This window comes from Hypanus sabinus, chromosome 10 (genome assembly GCF_030144855.1).
Source record: "Hypanus sabinus isolate sHypSab1 chromosome 10, sHypSab1.hap1, whole genome shotgun sequence".
In the NCBI taxonomy this organism is placed as follows: Eukaryota; Metazoa; Chordata; class Chondrichthyes; order Myliobatiformes; family Dasyatidae; genus Hypanus; species Hypanus sabinus.
This window is the reverse complement of record NC_082715.1, coordinates 77,308,100-77,334,577: the sequence shown is the minus strand read 5'-3', so window position 1 is coordinate 77,334,577 and position 26,478 is coordinate 77,308,100. Positions and strand designations below refer to the sequence as shown.

Sequence of the window (26,478 nt, the reverse complement as noted above, 5' to 3'; positions counted from 1 at the left end):
ACTTTATTGGCCCCAAAAAACTATAGATAGATAAATGGATAAGTAAATAATATTGAAAACATGAGTTGTAGAATCCTTAGAAGTGAGTCCACTGGCTGTGGAATCAGTTCATTGTCAGGATGAGTGAAGTTTCCCACACTGGTTCAGGGGCCAGGTGGTTTGAAGGATAGCTGTTTCTGAACATGGTAATGTGGGACCTAAGGCTCCTGTACCTCCTGCTCAGTGGCAGCAGTGAGATAAGAGCATGGCTTGGAATGTGGGGTGGGGGACCCTGATGATGGTGGTGTTTCTGTGTGGCTGCATTCCTTGTAGATGTACTCACTGGTGGGAAGGGCTTTGGTTGTGATGGACTGGGCTGCAACTACCACCTTTTCCAGGTATTTCTGTTCAAGGGCATTGGTGTTTCCATACCAGGCTGTAATGCAACGAGTCAGGATACTCTCCACTGTGCATCTGTAGAAGTTTGTCAGAGTTTTAGATGACATGCTGGATTTTCACAAACTTCTAATAAAGAGGAGGCACTGCCATGCCTTCTTTGTAATTCTTTCTTGCATGCTGGAACTAAGACAGATCCTCTGAAATAATAACACTGAGGAATAAAAGTTACTGACCCTCTCCACCTCTGATCCCCTGATGATGACTGGCTCATAGACCTCTGGATTCTTCTTAGTCAATAATCAGCTCTTTGGAAAAGAAGTGATTGTATGAGGGGAAGCAGAGGAAGTTAACAAGGACACCCTAGAAGACTGGGGTAGCCTAAGGTTGATTTGTTTGGAATGGATGAAGCTGATGATAGACCATGGCACAGAAAATTATGCAGGGTCTTACAGATCACCACAAGCCCTTGCATTTGTCAATTAAACTTGCTTTGATTCTCTAGTAAATAAAACATTTTAAAAAAGCTGCACATTACTTTGATCCTTCCCTTTTGTAGTTAATTCTCTTTGGTGCCCACTCAAATGATGGTGAGCAGGGAAGTTCTCACCATTGCTCTCCTTCTTCTTAAGCCCATCACCCCTACTGGGGCTTAGGCCACCAACAGCAGCCTGCCAGAGTTCTCTGTCCTTGGCCAGTATTTCTAGTTGTCTCCAAGTGTAGTCCATCTTCGAGATCCTTCTTCTCCTTGGTCTTTGGAGCTTAAGATGGCATTTCTATAGCTGGATTGGGGCCATCCATTGTGGTCTAGGGCTTGTAAAAATAAGCACAAGTGGATATGGTTTTCATTCATCAACAAGTTTATAACAGGAATAAAGTTATTCAGCTGCATGAAAGTTAGTATTTAGGAACAAAATCATTTGAACCATTTTGCTAAACACATATCCTAAGAACATCCTAGAATAATTTACAATCAAAGAATTATTTCTTAAATGTTACTATTATTCAAGTTCAAGTTCATTGTCATTCAACCTTATACGTGTATCCCGCCAAATGCAACAATACCGTAACTCACACTCAACACAAATAGTAATACAGTGGATTCCTCTTAATTTGGGCACATCATGACCAGTACATTTTGGCCCAGTTAACCAGCTGCCCCAATTAGCCAAAGTTTTCATGGAAATAGTTTAAAAGGTATAATAAAGACAATTTATTACCACCATTTAATGGAACAACAATTTATGTATTTAAATAAAAAACAGAACAAATTAGAACACTATCAATATTGCTACAGTATTAAAAAGGTGTACTAGTTCTTAAGAGTTATTGATGCAAGAATTAATGCAGTGTATGCTGCTGTGTTCTTTTGATTGACTGTAAATGAACAAAATCAGCGCAGACACCAAGTGTAGATAATGGACTGCCTTCATACAATGCTTTTAACGATTTATCCTCCAAATCTTCATTTTCATTGTAACATTCAAGATGCTTGTTGATACCTTTAAACTCTTCATAGTTTCTAACTTGTTTAAGTAGGGAAATAATTTCATTTTCACTCCAGACCGTCTCAGGCACCCTAGGCCTGAATGTTGAAATTGCAGTGAGCAAAACAGTTCTGAATTGTCTTACTGCTTATTTCTTTCCAACTATCAGTGAAACAAATCACTGTTTCTTGAACACAATACACACACAACCGACACTATTTTAAATTTGGTTGCTCTAAGCACATTGTAGTGCACGTGACTTATGCCAGTTAGAAACTGTTTGGCAACTGTCTCTTGTCCCAATTAAGTGGCATGGTGTTGCAAATAAGAGAATCCCAGCTATTTCCTTGGTTAGTTTTTGTTCTTAAGAGTTGTCCCAAATAAGCAGCTGTCCCGATTAACCAACAGCACAGCTAACTGGAATCCACTGTATTACCACAAATAAATTAACAAATAAATATATCACAGAAAACTGTCATTTTGTATCAGGTGCATTTATACCACAAGTTAAAATGTAAACAGTGTAATGCTACCGGCTCTTCACAAGTGATGAGACCCGGGTGGTGGCAGGGAATTCAGTAGTCTCACGGCCTGGAGGAAGAAGCTGCTTCCCATCCTAACAGTTGTTATCCTAATGCTGCACAGTACTTCCTGCCTGATGGTAGAGGGGCAAAGAAATTGTTGGACAGATAACAATGCTAAGGGCTAAGAAATGCAGAAACCAAGAATGGATAGAATCTGAAAAGTATCATTGAAATGATGAAGTATCAGAAAAGTAGTGGGATCAAGCAGGAGACAATTAGATTTTTAACATTTGTGCATACACCACCCCCTTCCCCAACAGGGTTTTGTATAAACAGCACAGCCAACGTTTATTGCCCAACCCTATTCTATTTATTGGTAGACCTTTCGAGGTTGTAGTTGTGAGATGACCTCAGAAGAAATTAGATAAGGACAGCAATTTTATTTTATTAGTAAATTAGATGATTATTGAAGTGGTCATCTGCCTACAGGAAAGATATCGATAAGATTAGAAGAGTGCAGAGAAAATTTACAAGGACGCTGCCAGAACTTGAGGAACTGAGTTATAGGGAAAAGTTTAAACTTTATTCCCTGGAGCAAGGGAGAATGAGAGAAGATTTGATAGAAGTATGAGGGGTATAGATAGGATAAATGCAAACAGGCTTTTCCCACCATGGTTGGGTGAGACTAGAACTAGAAGGTCGTGGGTTGAGGGTGAAAAGTGAAATGTTAAAGGGGAACTTCTTCACTCAGAGGGTGGTGTGAGTGTGGGCGAGCTGCCAGCAGAAGTGGTTTTGATTTCAACACTTAAGAGAAATTCGGATCAGTACATGGATGATAAGGGTATAGAGAACTATGGTCCAGTAGAGGTCATGGGATGAGGTGGATTAATAGTTTGACACAGACGATATCCAAACTATGTCCAAAGGGCCAGTTCTGTGTAGTTCGAATTTCCAGCACCTGCAGATTTACTCGTGTTAGTTCTGTGCTGTGTAGTTCAGTTCTGTACTGTAAGTCTATAACTGGTTTCGTGGTTTCTATTACGGGTAGTAACTTTCTCATACTGGCCTTTACTCAGTCGGTAACAAAACTGCCTCTTCATTCTTCAGTGCAGGCAATGACTATAGGTGGGTGTATCCACTCTTTATGTTCACTTATGCTAACCACTAGTAATTACAGAAACTAGATGACATATCTTTCCTTTGAGGAAACAACTGATTTCCTCATGGCTCTGCAGTTGTAGTTTAAAAACTCAAGAGTAAGGGATGTGGACGGAAACCACAATGATACCAGCCACATATGCTGATGCTGCACCTCACTTGGTTAAGTATGGTAAAATTGTTCAATCAGTATGGATTTGCTGTCATTACTTCTGAAAGAAAGGATCTTTGAAAATGCAACACTCTTATCAAAACAAAACCATTAATGGAGATTAAGGGTCCTGGCCCAAACTAACAACTGTTTATTCCCTTCTATAGATGCTGCCCGATCTGCTGAGTTCTCCTAGTGTTTGCTCAAGATTTCCAGCATCTGCAGAATCTCATGTGTTCATTAATGGAGATAAAGTCTCCACTAAACGTAGTCAAGGGACTGTGGTTTCAACAAAAAGCAACTTTAAATCAGTACAGATTGGCAATGAGAAAAAGAAACTAAAAGCAAAATTTCTTCACAATATAGTTTCTGGAGGGGGACATTATAATATGGCACAGAATGAATAGTGCATTCATCATTTTGAACAGTGCCATCCGGTGTCTAAAACCAGTAAATGCAGCCACCTTTTGGAAGAGTATGATTTAACTCCTACGCTTCAATAGAACATAGAAATCTGCAGCACATTACAGGCCCTTCAGCCCACCATGTTGCGCCGACCATGTAACCTACTCTAGAGGCTACCTAGAATTTCCCTAGCGCATAGCCCTCTATTTTTTATAAGCTCCATGTACCTATCTAAGAGGTTCTTGAAGGACCCTATTGTATCCGATTCCACCAATGCCGCTGGCAATGCATTCCACGCATCCACCACTCTCTGTGTGAAAAACATACCCCTGACGTCCTCTTGGTATCTATTTAACTTAAAACTATGCCACCTTGTGTTAGCCATTTCAGCACTGGGAAAAAGCCTCTGACTATCCACACAATCAATGCTCCTCATCATCTTATGCATCTCTATCAGGTCACCTCTCATACTCTGTCCCTGTAAAGCTCCTCTGCACTCTCTCTGGAATATCCACATCCTTCCTGTAGTGAGGTGACCAGAACTGAACACAGTACTCCAAGTGGGGTCTGACCGGGGTCCTGTACAGCTGTAACATTACCTCACGGCTCTTGAACTCAGTCCCACGGTTGATGAATGCCAACACACCATACCTTGTCTTTGTCCGCAAAATGTTCCAAAACATTTCACAGGCAGATCATTCTGAATTTATTAATGCTCATCTTATGGACTTGCAGAATTAGTTTCTTCACATTTCTTTCTTATCAGTCTTACAATATATATATTTTTTTGATTTGTCTTTTTTAGTTGCACAGTTTGTCTTTTGCATATTGTTTGTCACTTTGCTTGTGTGTAATTTTCATTGATTCTGTTGTATTTAGTTGTTCTACTGTGAATGTCTGTAAGAAAGTTAATTGCAGGGTAGTATGTGGTGATTTTGATAATAAATTTAGTTTGAACTTTGAACAAAGTGATTTGATGCCATTCATTACAATATGGTGGAGGAATGGTCAGCATCGATAGTGATATTCCAACTGACAAGACAAAATCAACATTAAAGGACATACTTAAAACATTTGGAACCTGTTTGTTACTTAGGAATAACCTGTACAATGAACTGCATGGGAGTCCAGACAAGCCTTTAAAGAAGACAATTAATTGTGCACATCAGGATCACCAAGATAGCAATTAAAAATGATGGCAACCATAATCAGATTTTCATGGCATTTGAGGAAATACTGGTAGAGTCTGGAATCTTACATTCACTGAAATAGAAGAAAGGAATAGAAAGGAACTGAAATAGGATTTGAAACATAGAATTTCTGACAATGCGCATTCTCATCAATAAAGTGAAAGTTCATCACTGACTGGAATAATCTTTCCCACAGATTCTGTGGGAAAGATGGTTAAAAGACTAGGATTTCAATGAAACACACATTTGAACAAACAACACAATATGCACCATTGACTAAAAAGAGCCTAAGAAATGGGGACAGAAGTTAACCATTTGGCCTCTCAAACTTGCACTGTCATTCAAGATACAGGCTGAACTGATTGAAAAGCAGAATCAGTATCAGGTTTATTATCACTGGCATGTGATAATATTAAAAAAACATCAGATGTTGGAAATCTGAAATAAAAACAGAAAATGCTTCAAGTACTCAGCAGTTGGAACAGCAGATGTAGAGAGAGAAACAGGATTTTCTCTCAGAAACAAATTTCTCCTTCCCCAGGTGTATTGTCTGATATGCTGATTATTGCCAATTATATTTTAAGGCTCATATGAGCTGGCCCCAGCTCTGCTCTCGTATCCAGTCTGTCTAATGAGAATAGACTGAAGAAAGTCTTTCAAAAGGAAACTGAGTATATGGCAGCAACTCAATGAATAAATGCATGCAGAAATGGTCAAGCAGTTCAATTCTCATTCAGACCAAACATCAGGATGGGGAAAAAATGTGATTAAGGCGACGTTGACCATTGAATGATTGTTGGTGCCAGATGGGAGATTTGAGTATCTCAAAAATTTCTGTTCTCCTGGGATTTTCACCCACAAGTCTCTAGATTCTGAAGACATAGACCCCTTGCTTAATGGTATTGGTCCATGACATAAAAATATTGGGAACCCCTAGAGTTTAGACAGAATGGTGCAAAAACTAAAAAAAAAGCAGTGGGTTGCAGTTCTTTGGGCAAAAGTGTTTTATTATGAATGGCCAGTCTGGTTCAAGCTCACAGGAAGGTGACAGTAACACTAATAATCATGTATTACAACAGTGGCGTACAGAAGAACATCTCTGAATACACAGTACGTGGAGTCTTGAAGCCAACGATCACAAACATACACTCAGTGACTACGTTGAGGTACAGGAGGTACAATCAATAGCTACTGAGTGTATATGTTAGGCTGGACCTTGCACTAGGCCGAGAATGGTGGTAAATGCTACTATAGAATACCAAGAGCTTCAAAAGGATTATGCCAATTTATCCTGATTCAAGGGAACCATCTCAGAAAATGGTATTTGCATGCATCATTATTTTGTTCTGTACCCATATGATCAATTATATATTATACATAAGCACACTAAACTGTTTTACCTCTTTGAAAATAAATGTGTGTAAATGTACAGTCATTATACTTTTATCTGTTGATCAGCCTGCTTGGTTAGTTTGATCTCCTTAGCTGTGTGCCTGTCTCTAATTTTGATTTTGCTCTTCAGTTGGAAAACTGACAACCTCTTGTCTTAGCCCACTGCTGTTCTGTGACTCTTCCAACAGTAGTTGATTATATGATGATCTCGGGAATGGATTTTCATCATGCATCTCTTTAGTATCCGTGGGTATGTCTCTTACTGAGGTCATATGATTGATAAAAATATATCTGATTTTGCCTAAGTGTACTAAAAACTTTTTTTCTGAATACAGAATATCTATAGAACCAGTTATACATTCAGGTTTTGGGACATTAATAAACTCTACTTCAAGTACTTCACCAAGGTTTCATCACTGAGTTATTTTTATTGCTCACAAGACTGGTAACAGTGACTCCCACTTTGAGGACCCTAGAGTCCTCAATTCTCATGTCTTGAAAAAGCTTCATCAGGTAGAGTTATCACATCACACCTAAAAGAAAAAGTCCTGTTGAGATGTTAAATGCCATAATGTTAGTGTAAGACAGCATGTCTTATGAGGAAGGGCTGAGTGAGCTAGGGCTTTTCTCTTTGGAGCGAAACAGGATGAGAAGACACTTAATGGAGATGTACAAAATGATAAGATCGACTGAAGAGCTAGAGACTATTTTCCCCAGGGTGAAAATGACTAATATGAGGGAGGGGTGTTAGAAGAAACTTTTTTTAATACTTTAAGTTGTGGGTGTTTGGAATGTGCTGCCAAAAGTGGCAGTAGAGTAGATATATTAGGAACATTTAAGACACTCTAAAATGGGCACAGAATGAAGGAAAAATGGACGACTATGTGGAAGGAAAGGTTTGGATTGATCTTGACGGTTAAAAAGTCAGCACGATACTATGGGCCAAATGGCCTGTAACGTGCTGTACAGCATGTTCTTCTATAAATTTGAGCTAATAATGAGAGCAGGATTAAGGTAGTTCATATAATTGTGGGATACCAAATCACGTCTTAAAGTAGATCCAGAATGAAACTGTCCAAACTTTTGAAGGAAATTTTGGCAGTTTTCAACATTAAAGCTGCAACACTGTAAATACACATAATTACTACAGTCGATGCTGACTTTAACCCTCCGAGATCACAGACCTAATGTTCAAAGTAAATTTATTATCCAAGTACGTATATGCCATCATATACGTACTCTGATAATAGTGAATTAAAACACAAAGACGGACAGATAACAGATGTGCAAAAGAAGTCAAACTATACAAGTAGAATAAAATAATAAGGAATGATGTTAAGAACGCGAGCTGTCGAGCCCTTTGGCTGGAGAGGCTGAGCAGAGTTGACTTGCTGCTTCAGAGTGCGAGGATCGGGTCGGGGGAAGAGGAGGGGAGACGTGTTTGACTGACCGGATGGAGCGGAGCGGAGCGCAGCGCGCGGCGCAAGCATTCAAACCGAACGGGGTGCGGCGCGCGGGCGCGAGGGGGCTGGCGCTTAGCCCCGGCCGGGCGGCGAGCATGTTCGCCGGCATGGACGTCGTGACCGTGCCGGATTCGCCGAACTTTCCCTCTCGGTTGGCCTCCGTTCCCGGCAGCGGCGGCGGGCCTCGAGAACAACGGCCGCAGGAAAGAGGTAAAATTAACATTAACGGGCTGGGCCCCGGCACAGGGCAGAGGTTTTAATTCTAATACAGTGACCGGCTCAGCACTTGGCTTCTTTGGTTCAGCCACACCCTTTTCAGTGTCGATCCCAAATCTTACCCGCGTGACTGATCCCCGTTTACAGTAAGGGTAATGACATCCAATGTATTTTGGCGTTGTACATAATTATTGATATTTGCAATTCATGTTTTAGAGCTGACGGATTTCAGTGATTTAATCAAATGTACGGGACCTAAGCTCTGTCTTTAGCCCTTGTGATCTCTCGCACCTGCCACATGACGAGTTTTCCTCCCAGAAACGGTGAAGAACATCAGGTCAAGAGTGAATGAGATGAAAGAAATTAGCACCAGAATGAAATAAATAGTATTGGTGAAAATAATGGGACTGGAGCTGAACAATCCCCTCCATTTCATGACCTGCGTACCAATGAAGGATATAGTGGAGTCATGAAACACTGCAGCACAAAAACAGGGCTTTTGGCCCATCTGGTCTGTGTGAACTATTATATAGAACATAGAAATCTACAGCACATTACAGGCCTTTCGGTCCACAATGTTGAGCCAATCATGTAACCTACTCTAGAAACTACCTAGAATTACCCTACGGCATAGCCCAAACACAAGGATATCTGCAGATGCTGGAAATTCAAACAACACACTCAAAATGCTGGTGGAACGCAGCAGGCCAGGCAGCATCTATAAGGAGAAGCGATGTTGATGTTTCGGGCTGAGACCCTTCGTCAGAACTAACTGAAAGGAAAGATAGTAAGAGATTTGAAAGTAGCAGGGGGAGGGGGAAATGTGAAATGATAGGAGAAGACCGGAGGGGGTGGGATAAAGCTAAGAGCTGGAAAGGTGATAGGCAAAAGTGATACAGAGCTGGAGAAGGGAAAGGATCATGGGACGGGAGGCCTTGGGAGAAAGAAAGGGGGAGGGGAGCACCAGAGGGAGATGGAGAACAGGCAGGGTGATGGGCAGAGAGAGAGAGAGAAAAAAAACAAACAACTAAATATGTCAGGGATGGGGTAAGAAAGGGAGGAGGGGCATTAACGGAAGTTAGAGAAGTCAATGTTCATGCCATCAGGTTGGAGGCTACCTAGCCGGTATATAAGGTGTTGTTCCTCCAACCTGAGTGTGGATTCATCTTGACAGTAGAGGAGGCCATGGATAGACATATGGGAATGGGATGTGGAATTAAAATGTGTGGCCACTGGGAGATCCTGCTTTCTATGGCGGACCGAGCATAGGTGTTCAGCGAAGGTCTCCCAGTCTGCGTCGGGTCTCACCAATATATAAAAGGCCACACCGGGAGCACCGGATGCAGTATACCACACCAGCCGACTCACAGGTGAAGTGTCACCTCACCTGGAAGGACTATCTGGGGTCCTGAATGGTGGTGAGGGAGGAAGTGTAAGGGCAGGTGTAGCACTTGTTCCGCTTACAAGGATAAGTGCGAGGAGGGAGATCGGTGGGAAGGGATGGTGGGGACAAGTGGACTAGGAAGTTGCGAAGGGAGCGATCCCTGTAGAAAGCAGAAAGAGGGAGGAGGGAAAGATGTGCTTGGTAGTGGGATCCCATTGGAGGTGGCGGAAGTTACGGAGAATTATACGTTGGACCTGGAGGCTGGTGGGGTGGTAGGTGAGGACAAGGGGAACCCTATCCTGAGTGGGGTGGCGGGCGGATGGGGTGAGGGCAGATGTGTGGGAAATGGGAGAGATTTGTTTGAGAGCAGAAAGATTCTGTCTCCATCTCTGGAGATGGCTTATCTACTTATATCTACTGTAAGCCTACAGACTCTCACAGCTACATGGACTATTCCTCTTCCCACCCTGTCTCTTGCAAAAATGCTATCCCCTTCTCACAATTCCTCCATCTCCGCCGCATCTGCTCTCAGGATGAGGCTTTTTATTCCAGGACGAAGGAGATGTCTTCCTTTTTTAAACAAAGGGGCCTCCCTTCTTCCACCATCAACTCTGCTCTCAAATGCATCTCTTAGTATCTCTCCTTTCAGTTAGTCCTGAAGAAGGGTCTCGGCCCGGAACATCAACAGTGCTTCTCCTTATAGATGCTGCCTGGCCTGCTGTGTTCCACCAGCATTTTGTGTGTGTTGCTACTGCATAGCCCTCTTATTTTTCCAAGCTCCATGTACCCATCCAAGAGTCTCTTAAAAAACCCTATTATATCTGCTTTAACCACCACCACCAACAATGCATTCCACACCCACCACTCTCTGTGACAAACTTACTCTTAACATTCTCTTTGTACCTACTTCCAAGCATCTTAAAACTATGCCTCCTCGTGTTAGCCATTTCAACCCTGGGAAAAAGCCTCTGACTATCCACATGATCAATGCCTCTCATCATCTTATGCACCTCTATCAGGTCACCTCTCATCCTCCGTTACTCTAAGGAGAAAACGCCAAGTTCACTCAACCTATTCTCAAAAAGCATGATCTCCAGTCGAGGCATGGTTCTCATGATCTCCTCTGCACTCTTTTTATAGTATCTACTCCTTCCTGTAGTGAGATGACCAGAAATGAACACAATGGGATGCCATAACATTGTTTAAGAGTGGGCAAAAATAAGGGAGATGGGTGAAATGTCATGGAAATGAATGCCAGGGTCTTGTCTATTCACAGGGTACGTTATGTGTATTGTAATATATTCAGGTTTGGTGGTATAAATTTGGGTGGCTGTGAGATCTCAGGAGCTAGATGAATGGACAAGGGCATGTACATGGAACATAATATGAAGGAAAGTTTCCAATTTTGGTTGAAAAAATAAAAAAAGCCTTTATAATGCTGAGAGCGTGAAATGCATTAGTGTTAAGAGAAATTGGTAAAATAGTTTATTACTGTCATGTGTACCAAAGTACAGTGAAAATCTTGTCTTGTACACCATCCATACAGATCAATTCAGTACATCATTCATGCCAATCAATTCATTACACAGTGCATTGAGGTAGTACAAGGTATAACAATTACAGAATGCAAAATAAAAGTTTTACAGCACAAAAAAAGTGTAGTGCAGGAGATCAGTAAGGTTCATTGTGAGGTCAGGAATCCATCTTGTTATACTAGGGAGCCATTCAATAGTCTTATAACAGTGGGATAGAAGCTGTCTTTGAGCCTGGTGACATGAGCCTTTAGGCTGTTGTTTCTTCTGCCCCATGGAAGGGGGAAGAAGAGAGAATGTCCAGGATGGCTGCTTTCCTGAGGCAGCACTAAGTGTGGACAGAATCCATGGAGGGAGGGCTGGTTTATATGATGCGCTGAGCTGTGTCCACAACTCTTACAGTCCCAGGCAGCGTAATTCCCATACCAGGCCATGATGCATCCAGCTAGGATGCTTTCTACGGTACATTAATAAATGAGGGTCAAAATGGACATGCCAATTCCTTGGTGCTTGTATTCATGATTCATTGAAAATTAACATGCAAGAGCAGCAGACAATTAAGAAGTATGCTAGCCTTTAATACAGAATGTTTTTGCAGTTAGAGTACAGATGTTGTATTGTAATTATCTGAAGAACTATGTGGAATATTGCCATCCCTGCTTTAGGAAAGATATGCTTGCTTTGGAGAGAAAGCCACAAAGGTTTTTCTGATTGATTCCTGGGATTGCAGTAAGGATGATTGTGGTAGAGGTTGTGATGGTATGTGGAGGGCATTTGTTCAATGACATGAAAGGTGAATTTAAACAAATTGGGTCTATTCTCTCTAGACTGTAGGTGATCTCTGAATTATACAGAACTCTAGTGATGTTTGACTGAGTAAATCTAGGAAGTCACAAACTCATAACAGTCATTCAGACCAAGACGAGAAGACTTTTTTTCACCCAGAAGGGAGTGAATCATTGTGATTCTTTTTCCTCCCCCACCTGGACATTTTCTCTTCTTCCCCCTCCTGTTGGGTAAAAGATACAAAAGCCTGAAAGCATGTACCAACAGGCTCAAAGATAGCTTTTGTCCTGCTGTTCTTGACTTGACTTGACTATTGAACAAGTTCCCTAGTATGTTGAGAATAGACTCTTGACGTCAAAATCTGTCTAGTTTTGACCTTGCACTTTATTGTCTATCTGCACTGCACTTACTGTGCAACTTTTAACACTTTGTTTTGCACTCTATTTTACTTTGTTCTACTTCAATGCATTGTTGTAATGAATTAATGTATACACATGGTGTGTTAGCCAAATTTTTCGCTGTACCTTGGTACATGTGATTATAATGAACCAATTTACCAAAGGGCTTTGGACGTTCAGTCACTGAGAATGATAAAGGTGGAGTTTATAGTTCAGAATATTAGGGAATTCAAGACTTAAGCAAAATTACCCTAATTTAAAAGAAAGAAAAAAAAACTTCTGGTTTAAGGTGAATGACAACTTAATGTTGGTTACCAAAACAAGGAATACAATGAAATATTTCATTAATTACATTTTTTCTGTTTTAATAAAAACTATGGTAAGCGATCATTGCAAACAACGGAGGCAAAGGTGAGTCCCGGTTGAGGGTTGAAGTATGTGGGGGTGAGGCAAAGTTGCGGCGAGGTTGAGGCATATTCAAGGAAAACCCAGAGCAAGTAGAGTCAACAAGATTTGAGTGGAGGAGAGTGAGTTTGAGGCTCGTCCACCTAAACTGTGAGTGAGGTTTGATAAATCTAAGCACCAGGCTGATTTGGAATGGTCAGGGACAGGCTGAAACATGGTGGCAGGGTCCTGATCTAGAGCATATCGATGTGACAGAGCCCGGGTCCTAAAGAGAGGAACAACACGATTTTTGGACGATTTAAATGTTGGGCCAGATGGATTGAAAAAGTAGGGTGTTGTGACCAGAGGTGAGGGTCAGGACAATTCTGCTTATTGCTCCATGACATTTACAGTACTCTGCTCTTCACTGCACTGAGACTGAGGCCATGGCCTGCTCCAGGCTCCGTGCCATTCACTTTGCTATGCGCTGAATTGATGCTGAGGCTGTGGCCTGCTCCGGCTGTCCAGGCTTCGTGTCTGAGGACCCACTTTCATTCTAAATGCTATTTGCTTACTTTTACTGCTTGCATGATTTGTTTTGTTTCCCTCTCTCCACATTGGGTGTTTGTCAGTCTTTTTCTTTGGGTTCATTTGGGTTTCTTTGTTTTGTGGCTACCTGTAAGAAGATGAATCTCAAGGTTGTATAATGCATACATACTTTGATAATAAATCTACTTTGTGTAGCTATGATGTCACTAAATGGTAGAATATGCTTTCGGGTTAAATGGCTTTCTACTGTGTCAAATTCGTGTATTCGTATATAATGTATTACAATGATTGAGTAATTATTTGCAAAAGAATATCAGTTATAAGAAGTGCACAAATGGCTGCATTTTGTACAAGTTGGTAACAAGTTGTTGTAAATCCCAGTAACACAGCAATTTATTTTCTATTGAACACCATTGTGTAATGCCTTTCATTTGTATAATACAAAATGAGAGTTTTTATAAACTGTAAGCAAATGATTGAGTGATGGAGGTCTCTTTCTTTCACCAGTGAATTATTAATGCAGAGATGGATTCAAAATAAAGGATATGATCAACTCCACCAAGTTTCTGGGCAAATCTGAACCACAGAGCATCAAATATGATTGCTTCTCTAACTATGAATAGTTAAGCTGGTGAAAAATCAATGCTTCTGAACAATTTCTTCAAAGATTTTAACATGTATGTTAAATTATATCAGATACAACATGACTTGCATGAAAGTTAGTGATGCAAAATAGTGCAATAATTTCAAAGATTTCAAAGATTTTTGAATAATTTCAAAAATTTGCAACACCGTGTAGTGGACCAACTTCTGTGCTATATGATTTTGATACATAGAAATAGAAAATCTACAGCACAATACAGGCCCTTTGGCCCACAAAGTTTTGCCAAACATGTCCCTACCTTAGAAATTACTAGGCTTACCTATAGCCCTCTATTTTACTAATCTTCATGTACCTATCTAAAAGTCTCTTAAAAGACCCTATCGTATCCTCTTCCACCGCTGTTGCCAGCAGCCTATTCCACACATTCACCACTCTCTGAGTAAAAAACTTACCCCCGACATCTCTGTACCTACTGATACCTATTTTATTTCATCTACTTTCCTTTTATAATTGTTGGTTGTCTGTCATTTGTATTTTACCTTGAATTCTGTGTTCAGATAGTTTTATGTGGGTCCTGACTGTCAGTGGACATTTACATCTGGGGATAGATACCCAATAATGACAGAGGTTAGGAATCTCCATTTCCAATCATCTCTCACTTTTAGGTTGAATGAGTTCAGTTATTGCAGTGCAGGCTGGGGTTTTAAATATTTCTAATTTCTCTTAACAAACACAAGTTTTTACTGAGTCAAAATTACAAAACTGTCTGAAAAATTATTTTTCATAATTGTAATGCCTGCTAAATTTAAACTTAATTTGGGCCACCCAATTTCAAAATTTGGAATGTATTTTGGTATACTGGGATACTAAGAGACTAATTTTTTGATAAGTTTAACACTGTGGACAAAACAACATCCTTTCCAAATGCTGTGTGGTACAATAGATAATAAATAATGCATAATTGTTCAAGATTTGAATTACAGTTTGAAATTTAAAACCACATTGAGTGTAAGGCATTAGAATCTGATACCCTTACAGTCTAGGAAATTAGATTTTAGCATTTTTGATTGTTGAAGTAGATAAATACTGTGGAAAATTTAATGTAATTTTTATCTTTTTATAAACATGTAATGAGTTGTTCTGTGCTTTCTTGTGCACGAAACCATTTTTTAGAACCTTGTCAAGAATTACTGTAAGGAAATGCTGCTTCTAGGAGCAGTTTCTATTTCATAAAAGTTCTCATTTTAGCCAATGTTTATAAAAATCATTACAGGTAAATTCACTTTCTGATTATCAAAAGAAATATATTCAAATCTTTTCATTTATGATGTATATAATGTATTGGCTCCCAAATCATGATTACTTAAAAATTTTCTGCCAAACTGTCAGCTTTCAGTTCGTTACTATTGTCTGAACAATGAAAACACCAACATAATAATGGTCTCTTTCAGAACATACAGAAGACGAAGTAAGCCACCATGTCTTTTAAGCCTGCTGATGGATGATAAATTTGAAAACTCCTGTGTCAGTTCCCCATGGCTCTGAAATGTCCCATCTTTCAAAAAAGTTCCCCATAACTCTGAACTCTCCCATCATTCAAAAATTAACTTCCTCTTTTTAAGAAATGTTTCCAAAGATTTTTTTTTGAATAAGGTTGAAAGGGTACAGGGAAGATTTACAAATGTTGCCAGTTTTGGAGAACCCGAGTTATATGGAATGATTGAATAAGTGAAGACTTTGTCCCTAGGGTCGTAGAAGGTTAAGAGGAGATTTGATAGATGTATACCAAATTATGAGGGCTATAGAAAGGGTAAATGCAAGCAGCTTTTTCCATTGAAGTTGGGTGGGACTAAAACTAGAAGTCATCGGTTAAGGGTGAAAGGTGAAAAGTTTAAGAGGAACATGAGGGGAAACTTCATTCAGAGGGTCATAAGATTGTGAAATGAGCTGCCAGCGCAAGTGGTGCATGTAAGGTCAATTTCAATGTTTAAGAGATGTTTGGATAGGTACTTGGATGTTAGGGGGGTGGAGGTCTGTGGTCCTGGCGCAGGTCGATGGGAGTAGGCAGTTTAAGTGGTTGGTACAGACTAGGTGGACTGAAGGGCTTGTTTCTGTGCTGTACGTTTCCATGACTCTGCTACTCTATCTACATTTAATCTTAAACAAGATTCTGCAGATGCTGGAAATCTAGAGTAACACTCTCAAAAAGCTAGCAGAACTCAGCAGGTTAGGCAGCATCTATGGAAAGGAATAAAGAGTTAACGTTTTGGGTCAAGACCATTTAACCTTCATTCTTTTGATATAGACCAAGCACAGCAAATGAGACTGGCCTAGATGGGAATCTTAGTCATTATGGACCAGCTGGGCTGAATGGCTTTTTTCCATGCTGTATGACTGTACTCAGTACCTCATAACATTTTCCAAATATCCAATGTATTTTTCCTTTCTTTTCTCTTTACTCCTGTCAGGCATCTCTTTCCTGTGATCATACCACTTTTCAATTTTCTTCTCTTGGGTAATATGCTTCCATACGTGTCATTCACTAATCAACCCACACAAAATGTTGGAGGAACTTAGCAGGCCAGGCAGCAACTATGGAAAAGAGTACAGCCCCAAACAATCTTCCAGGTGAGGCAACACTTCACCTATGAGTCTTTTGGGGTCAGGTACTCCCACATCTGCATCTGGGGCTCCTGGTGTGGCCTCCTGTATGTAGGTGAAACCAGAGCATCTAAGCTCCGTCCGCCAGAACAAGCAGGACCTCCCAATGGCCACTCATTTTAATTTCACTTACCATTCCCATTCTGATATGCCTTGTCCTGTGTTGTGATGAGGCCACATTTAGGTTGAAGGAACAACACCTTGTATACCGTTTGGTAGTCTCCAACCTGATAAAATAAACATCACTTTCTCAAACTTCCGGTAATGTCCCCTAACATCCTTTGCCTCTCCATTTCCTATCTCCTTTTCCCTCTCTCACCTCATTTCCTTGCTTGCCAATCACCTTCCTTTGGTGCTCCTTCCCCCATTTTCTTTCTTCCATGGCTTCCCGTCTCTTTCACCAATCAACTTCCCAGCTTTTTACTTCAAACCTCCCCTCCAGGTTTCACCTATCACCTGGTGGTTCTCTCTCCCCTCCCCCCCACCTTTTAAATCTATTCCTCAGCTTTTTTTCTCCAGTCCTGCCAAAGGGTTTCAGCCATTTTGTGTATATTGCTTGGATCTCCAGTATCTGCAGTTTTTCTCTTGTTTGTGAGTAGTTGAAAATAGTCAGATGAAGTTCAAAAATATTTTCAGAAATGCTTTGGTGTGATGCAGTTGATCTATGGTGGAATTGATTTTGAAATATTGATATTCTGACATACAGGTTTGTTGATGAATGTGGAAAGAGAGTAGATCCAGAAGCTGGTTTATGAATGCGGGAGGATGCATCACTTTTCCTTATAGCATAGGATTGAAGTGTATAGTTGATTGTGGGGCACAAAAATGATGAAACAAAAATTGAGGACCACCAAAATTATTAAGGATGTGGTGGACCTGGAGCCAGGCATGTGATTTTCTTGACAAGGAGCTTTCTGGCAAAATTGAAGCTGTAAAAGCAGTAGAACTATCAAATAGAACAACAACAGTAGATGGTTGACAATAGGCTGGAAAAATTTATCTTACAACAGGCTAGAAAATTGGAGCCAAGTGTGTTGAGTCTTCATTGCAGCGAAAGCCAGATTTTGATTGATGAAACTGGTGATTGGGAGATAGGTTCTTGGTGACGTCTATTTATAATTTCAACATGTAGTTAGGATTAAAATGCAGCCACTGTTAATGCAAAAAAAAGAATGTAAACAATGGGGAGGAACAGGGGAGTGAAAGCAGATTGGGGTAGAGAAAACAAATGATAAAACTGACATCCAACTAATTAGATCTGTGCAGTTAGGAGTTACCAGATTATGAAAGCTTTCAAAGCCTTGAAATCTGGGATGAGGGACCCGCAGGTGGGTAGAGATGAGGGAAACTAGGTTCAGTCTCCTTGGAGCAGTCGATTTAATAGATTAGTATAAAATTAAACAAGGTTTTGATAGGATTTATACGATAACAGGCTTGGGCGAGGTACATATCTGGTAACTTTCTACTTATTTGTTCTTCATTCTTTGTCTGTTAATGCATAGCTAGTGCAGTGAGAATGGCTCCAGGGGCTGTGTTGTTCTTTGTGTGAGACGTGGGAATTCTGGGAGACCCCTGCCTCCTGGATAACCACATCTGTACTGAACTGCAGCTCCTCAGAGAACTAAAGCTGCAGCTCGATGACTTTTGGGGCATATGAGAAAATGAGGAAGTGATAGATAGGAGCTACAGAGCGGTAACCACTCTGAGGTTGCAGGAGGCAGGTACCTGAGTGGCTGCCAGCAGAGCAAAAGGAAATGGGCAGCCAGTGCAGAGTACCTCTGTGGCAATTCTCCTCAATAATAAGTATACCATTTTGGATACTGTTGGTGGAGGGGTGACCCACCAAGGGGGAGATGTAGCTACTGAGTCTCTGGCACTGAGTCTGGTGCTGTGGCTCAGAGGGGAAGGAGGGAGAAGAGCAGATGATAGAGACACCTGGATGGTATGTTGCCTCCCAGGTGCCAGGATCTGGGATGTCTCAGATCAGGTCCACAGCATTCTAAAGGGGGAGGGTGAGCAGCTGGAAGTTTTGGTACATATTAGCACCATTGGCAGAGATAGGAAAAGGTCCTGAAAAGAGAATTTTGGGAGTTGGGTAGAAAGCTGAAAAGCAGGACTTGCAGTATAGTAATCTCCAGATTGCTGCCTGTGCCATGTGCCAGAGAGGGCAAGAATAGGATGATTTGGCAGATGGATGTATGGCTGAAGAACTGGTGCAGGGGGCAAGGTTTCAGATTTCTTCTTGATCATTGGAATCTCTTCTGGTGAAAGTATGACTGGTACAAAAGGAATGGTTCACACCTGAACCCTAGGGTCCAATGCCCTTGCAGGCAGGTTTGCTAGAACTGTTGGGGAGATTTTAAGTTAATTTGGCAGGGGAATGGAAAGCAGTGATAGGGCTGAGGATGGGGCAGTTGGGATACAAAGAAAGGCAGTGTTTAATAAGACAGTTAAGAAGGACAGCTGGATGATAGAGCAAAATTGTAGTCAGTACAATGGGTTGCAGTGTAACAGGGACAAAATCAAAAAGGGTGATGAATACAGGACTAAAGGTGTTATATTTGAATGCACACAGTATACTGAATAAGGTAGATGATCTTGTGCATTTAGAGATTGACAGATATGATGTTTTGAGTATCACTGAGTCATTGGTGATTGAAAATTATAGATTGGAGCTTAACATCCAAGGATACACGTTGTATTGAAATGACAGGCAGGTAGGCAGAGGGGCTAGTGGGGCTCTGTTAATAAAATATGAAATCCAATCCCTAGGAAGAGGTAACATAGGATTGGAAGATGTAGAATCGGTGTGGGTAGAGTGAAGGAACTTCATGGGTTAAAACCCCTTGATAGGAGTAACATACAGGCCTTTGATCAGCAGCCAGGATATGGGCTACAAATTATAACAGGAGAAAGAAAATGCATGCCGAAAGGACAATGTTACGATTGTCATGGGGGATTTTCAATATGCGGGTAGATTGGGAAAGTCAGGTTGGTGCTGATTTGGGATTCCAAGAGAGAAAATTTGTAGAGAGCTTATGAAATGGCATTTTAGAGCAGCTTGTGGTTGAGCCCACTAGGGGATCAGCTATTCTGGATTAGGTGTTGTATAATGACCCGGATTTGATTAGGGAGTTTAAGGTAAAGGAACCATAAGGAGACAGTGATCAAAAAATGATAGCATTCACCCTGCAGCTTGAGAGGGAGAAGCTAAAGTCAAATGTATCATTATTACTATGGAGTAAAGGGAATTATAGATACATGAGAGAGGAGCTGGCAGAAGTTGATTGGAAGGGGACACTAGAAGAGATGACAGCAGAGCAGCAATGCCTGGAGATTCAGAAGAGACAGGATAGATACATCCTAAAGAAGAAGTAGTATTCTAAAGGCAGGATGATACAGGTGTAGCTGAAAAAGGAAGGTAAAGCCAACATAAAAGCAAAAGAGGACATCTCAGAGCAAAAATTATTGGATAATTAGATTGGGAAGCCTTTAAAAAGCAACAGAAGGCAATTAAAAAACCATAAGTAGGGAAAAGATAAAATATGAAGGTAAGCTAGTCACTAATATCAAATAGGATACAATTTTTTTTCAGTTAAAAAAGAAGGAAAGAGGAACAAGAGTCTGGAATATGATACTGGAGAGGTAGTAATGGGAGACAAGAAAATAGCAGATGAACTGAATAATTACTTTACATTAGTCTTCACCATGGAAGACACTAGTAGTATGCAGGAAGTTTGAGAGAGCCAAGGGGGCAGAAATTTGTGAATTTGCCATTACTAAGGAGAAGGTGCTAAGGAAACAAAGTTCTGAAGATGGGTAAATCACCTGTACCAAATTGTCTATACCCCAGGGTTCTGAAAAAGGTAGCTGAAGAGTTTGTGGAAGCATTCTTTCAAGAACCACTAATTTCTGGCATGGTTCCAATGGACTAGAACAGGGGTCAGCAACCTTTACCACTGAAAGAGCCACTTGGACCCGTTTCCCACAGAAAAGAAAACACTGGGAGCCGCAAAACCCGTTTGACATTTAAAATGAAATAACACTGCATACAACGTTTTTTTTGCCTTTATGCTATGTATAAACAAACTATAATGTGTTGCATTTATGAAATTGATGAACTCCTGCAGAGAAAACGAAATTACATTTCTGCATGCAACAAAAACATTTTGAACTCCGAAAAAAAGACGTTGGGTTGAAAGTTACTTTTAAGTAAAATATTCAATGTCTATTTGAGTCCTTCTTGTATTTATGAAAAACGCCGAACTTAAATTTTCCGCCAGCAGCAAACCAAAAATAACGTCAGCCAGCTGTCATCCTGAAAAATGAAAGGACTATTTCACTGAACAATGAAAAAATATGAATATAAGTAAAATAATAGGCAATTAAAATATTTATCATACTTGGTTAATGGGATTTCTGCTCCTGGACCTCAGCGCACAGCGTCTGCACATCAGGGCTGTATGATGTCACCTTCATCTTTACACAGGATCGCAAGCTGTCATCTGTGAGGTTTTCAATATCACTCCATTTGTGTTTCTGAGCAAGAACGGCCTTCTGACGGGCAACATCTTCAAGGTCTGCTGTCAAGCGTCTAAACTTGGACACCCATATGTCTTTGTCGGCTATGTCGGCCAGTTCCATCTCAAGATCAGGTTGACTCACACCTGCCAATGCAGTCGTATTCAGTAGGGAAGGATCGATGCTTAAGGGAGTGACCGGGAAGGATAATGTGTTTTTTTCCTCTCTGAACTCACAGAAGCGTTTCCCAAACGATGTTTGCATTGCGATGATTGCAGAATGTAAATACTCCGAAATTATCATGTCGTGACCTTGTTTGAACTCTCTCAAATTGGGGAAGTGAGACAAAGTGCCTTTCTGTAAATCTCTGGCAAGCACTGTCAACTTGCGCTCGAATGCCAAAACATCCTCCAACATGTGCAGGGCTGTACGTCCTTTCCCCTGAAGAGCTGTGTTCAGCGTGTTCAGGTGCGCTGTCATGTCTACCATGAAGTGTAGCTTTTCCAGCCACTCTGGCTGTTCCAGCTCAGGAAAGGTGAGCCCTTTGCTGCCCAGGAAAGTTTTCACTTCTTCCAGACACGCGACAAAGCGTTTCAGCACCTTCCGTCTGGACAGCCAGCGATAAAAACACGTTGTAGCGGTGTCAGTAAACTGCAGTCAAAGATAGCTTTATTCGAACTAAACAGCCTTGCTTTTCAGCTTCCCTCAACCCAGCCCCCATGGACGCAGATGCTGCAAAAGACGCGTACTCACAAACCCCCGTAGGCTATCTCCCTTAGCCGGAATGCTGGCTAATTGTGAGCCGTTTCGGATGTGGCAGGAAATGTGTCGCTACACTTAGGTTGTACAAGATCACCATAATTACATTTCAAAAGCTAACAAACTAACATAAAATACATTTTAATTAAATACTGACCAATTATTTCCCAAAGCCACAGGGAGCCGCAGCACAGAGGTGAAAGAGCCACAAATGGCTCGGGAGCCGCAGGTTGCCGACCCCCGGACTAGAAGATTCTAAATGTCAATCCATTCTTCAAGAAGGGAGGGAGGTAGGAGAAAGGAAATTTTAGGCAAGTTAGCCTGATCTCAGATTAGAGGGGCATCCATTTAGAATGGAGATGAGGAGGAATTTCTTTAGCCAGCTCGGGTGATCCTGTGGAATTTATTGCCACAGGAGGCCAAGCTATTGGGTGTATTTAAGGTGCAGGTTGATAAATTCTTGATGAGTCGGGGCATAAAAGATTATGGGGAGAAGGCAGGAGAATAGGGTGAAGAGGAAACGTACTCCAGTCCTTAAGAGGGGTTTATGTCGACTGTGCTTTTATTCCATAGATGTTGCCTGGCCTGCTGAATTTCTCCAGCATTTTGTGTGTGTGTGTATGTTGCTTAAGAGAAAATGGATCAGCCATGATCAAATAGTGGAGCAGACTCAACAGGCTAAATGGCCTAATTCTGCTCTATGTGTTGAGGTCTTAAAATGCACTTTTTTGACAGAAGAGCTTGCTACTAGAAAATGACAGATTTAAAGTAATTTAAAATAAAGAACCAAATGAGGGAAAAGAAGATACTTTTTTTCATTCTGACTGTTATGGTCTACAATGCACTGCCCAAAATGAGGTGAAATCAGATTATAGATTCAAAAAGGGAATTGATGGCATCCCTGCAACTTTCTTCCAAATCGGAGCAAAACAGAGGAAGTAATAGTTAAAGATTGTAAGAGCAGGATTGATTGTGAATAATTGCTCAATGTATCTGATTTTATTTTTCAAGTGTTCTTTTCCTTTTTTTTCCAGATTCAATACTGACTGGAGTCACCTCCTGCAAAAGAAAGCTGTCAAAGAGGCCAGGGTATATGTGGAAGAATGTTGAACAAAGGTTAAGCCATCCCACACCTGCTGGTATTCATTTGGATTCACAACATACTGGAAAAGAAGCAAAGAGTTGTACAGGCTTGTCTTTTGACAGTAATAAACAGGAGAAGCACAGATTAAACAATAAACACACAAGGGAAAACAAAAATGTCGATAATCAGAATGCAGTTTCAGATCGGTTGTCTGCCAGAAGTCCTGTGGTTGCAGATATAATTGGGTCAGAAAGTGTTCGGCACATTCTTGGTCCTAACTGTCAGTATAGTATTGACAGTCAAGAGTGCTCCTTTTATACTGGAATTAATACTTATTCCAAGCATTTGTTGACAGGCAATCTGCAGAAGAAAGATGCTTGCCTTAAACAATATAAAAAGGAAAGGAGTATTGATGTAAGCAAGTTGCAAGCTGTTACTAGTCCAAATAAACAAGTAGACAGTGAACATTTGCAAAGACAGCAGCTTTGGGACATTGATAAAGAAATGGATTCAGCTAGCACTTTTATTTCCAGCTTTAATTTCATACAGATGTCGTCAAATTGTAACAGCACTATTATTGACAGTAAAGATGAATTACAGCAGAATGACTTTGTTTTACCGCTTCACAATGCTGAACTAGCAATGCGATGCCACGATACAAATACATTCGCAACAAATCAATTCTGCTCCAAATCTTTATGGAAGGACTTTGACACCAATTCTTTGCATGCATGTCAAAGTGTTGGCATTAAATGTGGTACTGATGTAAATTCAGAGAACAGTCCTCAGGATTATGACTTGCTGTCACTAGATACAGATAATTGTGCGTGTTCAGCTGATACTTCTGATGGCTCTTCTGCTGGTTCATCCGTAACATCAGGGTATGAGAGCAGCATCACTGTACTTGACCAGAAATGTCATTCTTTAATGAGGAAATATGAACCAATTCTTCAAGATTGCCTCCATGAAAACAAAATGAAGTTGAAGGCTAGTATTTATTTAAATATCTTTGATAATATTCTGTTGCATTTATAACATGTTATAAATGCTGTATTATGTTCTGAGATAAAATGTCCATGGATGCCTGTATGTATACACTATCGTTCTTGAAAGAACTTAAAGTGGAAAGGCTTTCAGAATTTTCTAAAATGCTTAGAACTGTGTAACTAGGTATAACTGTAAACAGGTTTTAAAAAAGTTTTGTTTAATTTTTGGAATGCAGTATTGAAAAATTAGGAACTCCAATGTGTATGTGTACATTCTACTATGTCAGTGTGAAAAATGATTGGTGCTTCAGATTCTTAATATTTGTTGCAGTTTAATAATTTTCTTCATTGTATTTTGTGTGGTTGCATTATACAAAAGGTTCTTTAGTTGAAGTTTACCTTTGTTTCTTGCTCAGAAATGTCATTGGTGAGTGGCAATCAAATGTTATCACTGCTTGCTAACACTGCTGTAAATTACTGAAATATGTGAATTTGAGGCTATAAGTATTGTTTAGTAGTTCTGCTGCTTGTAATACACCAAGATGTGCTTACACAATGATATGAATAATTATCATGCTGCATTCACCAATTAGAAAGCCAGTTGTCTTAATTATAAAGCGTTTACATCCACACCATATTTGCTCATTGATTCCATTGGTCAGTCCTTGTTTAAAGCTACAACTTTGTAATTAGATAAAGTTGAAATAATATGTTGCAAGGCATTATGCATTTAAAATTCTATGGAAGTTTAGTTTTCCACCCTGAGGATAAGGCTGCTCTCAGGATGGAGGAGCAACACCTCAAATTCCGTCTGGGTTGCCTCTGACTTAATGGCATGAATATCAGTTTCTCCTTCCAGTAATTTCCTTGCTCCCTTTCTACTCTGACCTCTTACCTCGTCTCTACCTGCTTATCAGCTCCTCCTTTCTCCCATGGCCCACTCTCATCTCCTTTACCTTTCCTCCTGACCTAGTTTTGCATATCACTTTCTAGCTGTCCTCCTTCCCCTCTCCCCACCTTTTTGTTCAGGTGTCTTCCCCCTTTCCAGGCTTGAAGAGGGTCTTGGCCTGAAACATCAACTGTTTGTGTATTTCCATAGATGCTGCCTTACCTGCTGAGTTCCTCCAGCATCTTGTGTATGTTACTTTGGATTCCCAGCATCTGCAGAATTTTTTGTTTAAGAAAATGTCGTCCATTCTCTTTATAATATTGTTCAAAACTTTATCCGAATGTCCTGTCGCTTGCTAATAATGGTAGATTGCCTGGTGGCAGTCATGTAAAATGAGAAGTTGCTTGTAGACCACACAAGTTTCACTTTGCCCAGAGTGTGACTCAACTGTTCAATACTTAATGCTTTGAAATTTTGCCATTGAAAAGTGCCATTTTGTTCACTTTCATCTTTTTTTGAAACTAAAATACATTATAAAATACTTGTCATCAAAAAATAGCTGTGTAATTCTGCACTTTGTCTGGTTTTGATAAATCTCAGTAGTATGAAGTGATTTAACATGTTTTAAATAACTCAGAAAATGAGAATTCTTCAACTAAGCTGCAATCAAATACCAATTGGTTTTATTTCCTGTGAATTCTTATTACATATATCCAATATAAATTCCATTTCTTGGGTATCCACCAATCTTATTCACCAATGCTTGTAGATTTTTTGAATAAACAAATGTTTAATTTGGTTTCAAAAATGACCTGTCGTGAGGTTTATATGATTAGCCAAATAATAAATACAATCATGAATATAGATAAACTAAGTGATAACATATTCTGGATTATTTAAGGCATTCAGTGCCAGCACATTGTGAAAAAAGGTAAAGAATTTGAACATGGAAATGTCTAACAAATGTTGATTTTTTTTTTAGAGCGACTTTTGGACAAAAGGCTAAAGAGTACTTGAGCTGTAATGAATAGTAACTTAATAATACATCAGGGTGAATCAACCCTTTACCTTTCATCCTATTTATAGTTTTGTCAGGTGTTGTTTGTGATTGTCAGTTGGAAAATAATAGTTACATTATTTAAATTTTTGTGACAGCCCATTAAGGAACAAATAAGCAGAACTTTTGGTTTCATTTGAGTATGTTCATGAAATTGAAAATTATGCACTTTTACAATACTGATGACTGACCTATCTTCTGTTTGAAGTAAAGCAAATGGTAAATTGTCTCACTTCTTAGTCATGTGTTCTGAATATATTTGTATCTGTTCTTAGAAGAAATAGGAACAGGGCATGACTGTTCATCCCCTTGAGTGACCTCTACTATTTAATAAGCTTAAGCCTACCAATCCCAGTATCAATTTATTATGTCCCTATAATTTTTATCTGTTAATCAATTCTTACACATTGTATTACCCCCACTAGGCTGGCCTTTAAATTTATTCAGCAACCTCCTCTGTAAGACCTTATTGAAAGCCTTCTGAAAATCCAAATAGTTCACTTTCATTGGTCCTTATCCCCTC

At 40.1% G+C, this 26,478-nt stretch overlaps 1 protein-coding gene across 2 annotated transcripts in view; it reads left to right on the top strand.

Annotated features, from left to right (window-relative positions):
* The first annotated feature begins 8,120 nt into the window (after positions 1 to 8,120).
* The window catches only part of disc1 (DISC1 scaffold protein), a 97,629-nt gene continuing 79,271 nt past the window's right edge, over positions 8,121 to 26,478 (top strand). For both annotated transcript variants that reach the window (XM_059982132.1, XM_059982133.1), the window contains exons 1-2: positions 8,121 to 8,355; positions 22,974 to 24,010. In XM_059982132.1, the coding sequence (XP_059838115.1) occupies positions 8,136 to 8,355; positions 22,974 to 24,010 (1,257 nt within the window). In that variant the 5' untranslated portion in view covers positions 8,121 to 8,135. The remainder of the gene's footprint in view (positions 8,356 to 22,973; positions 24,011 to 26,478) is intronic.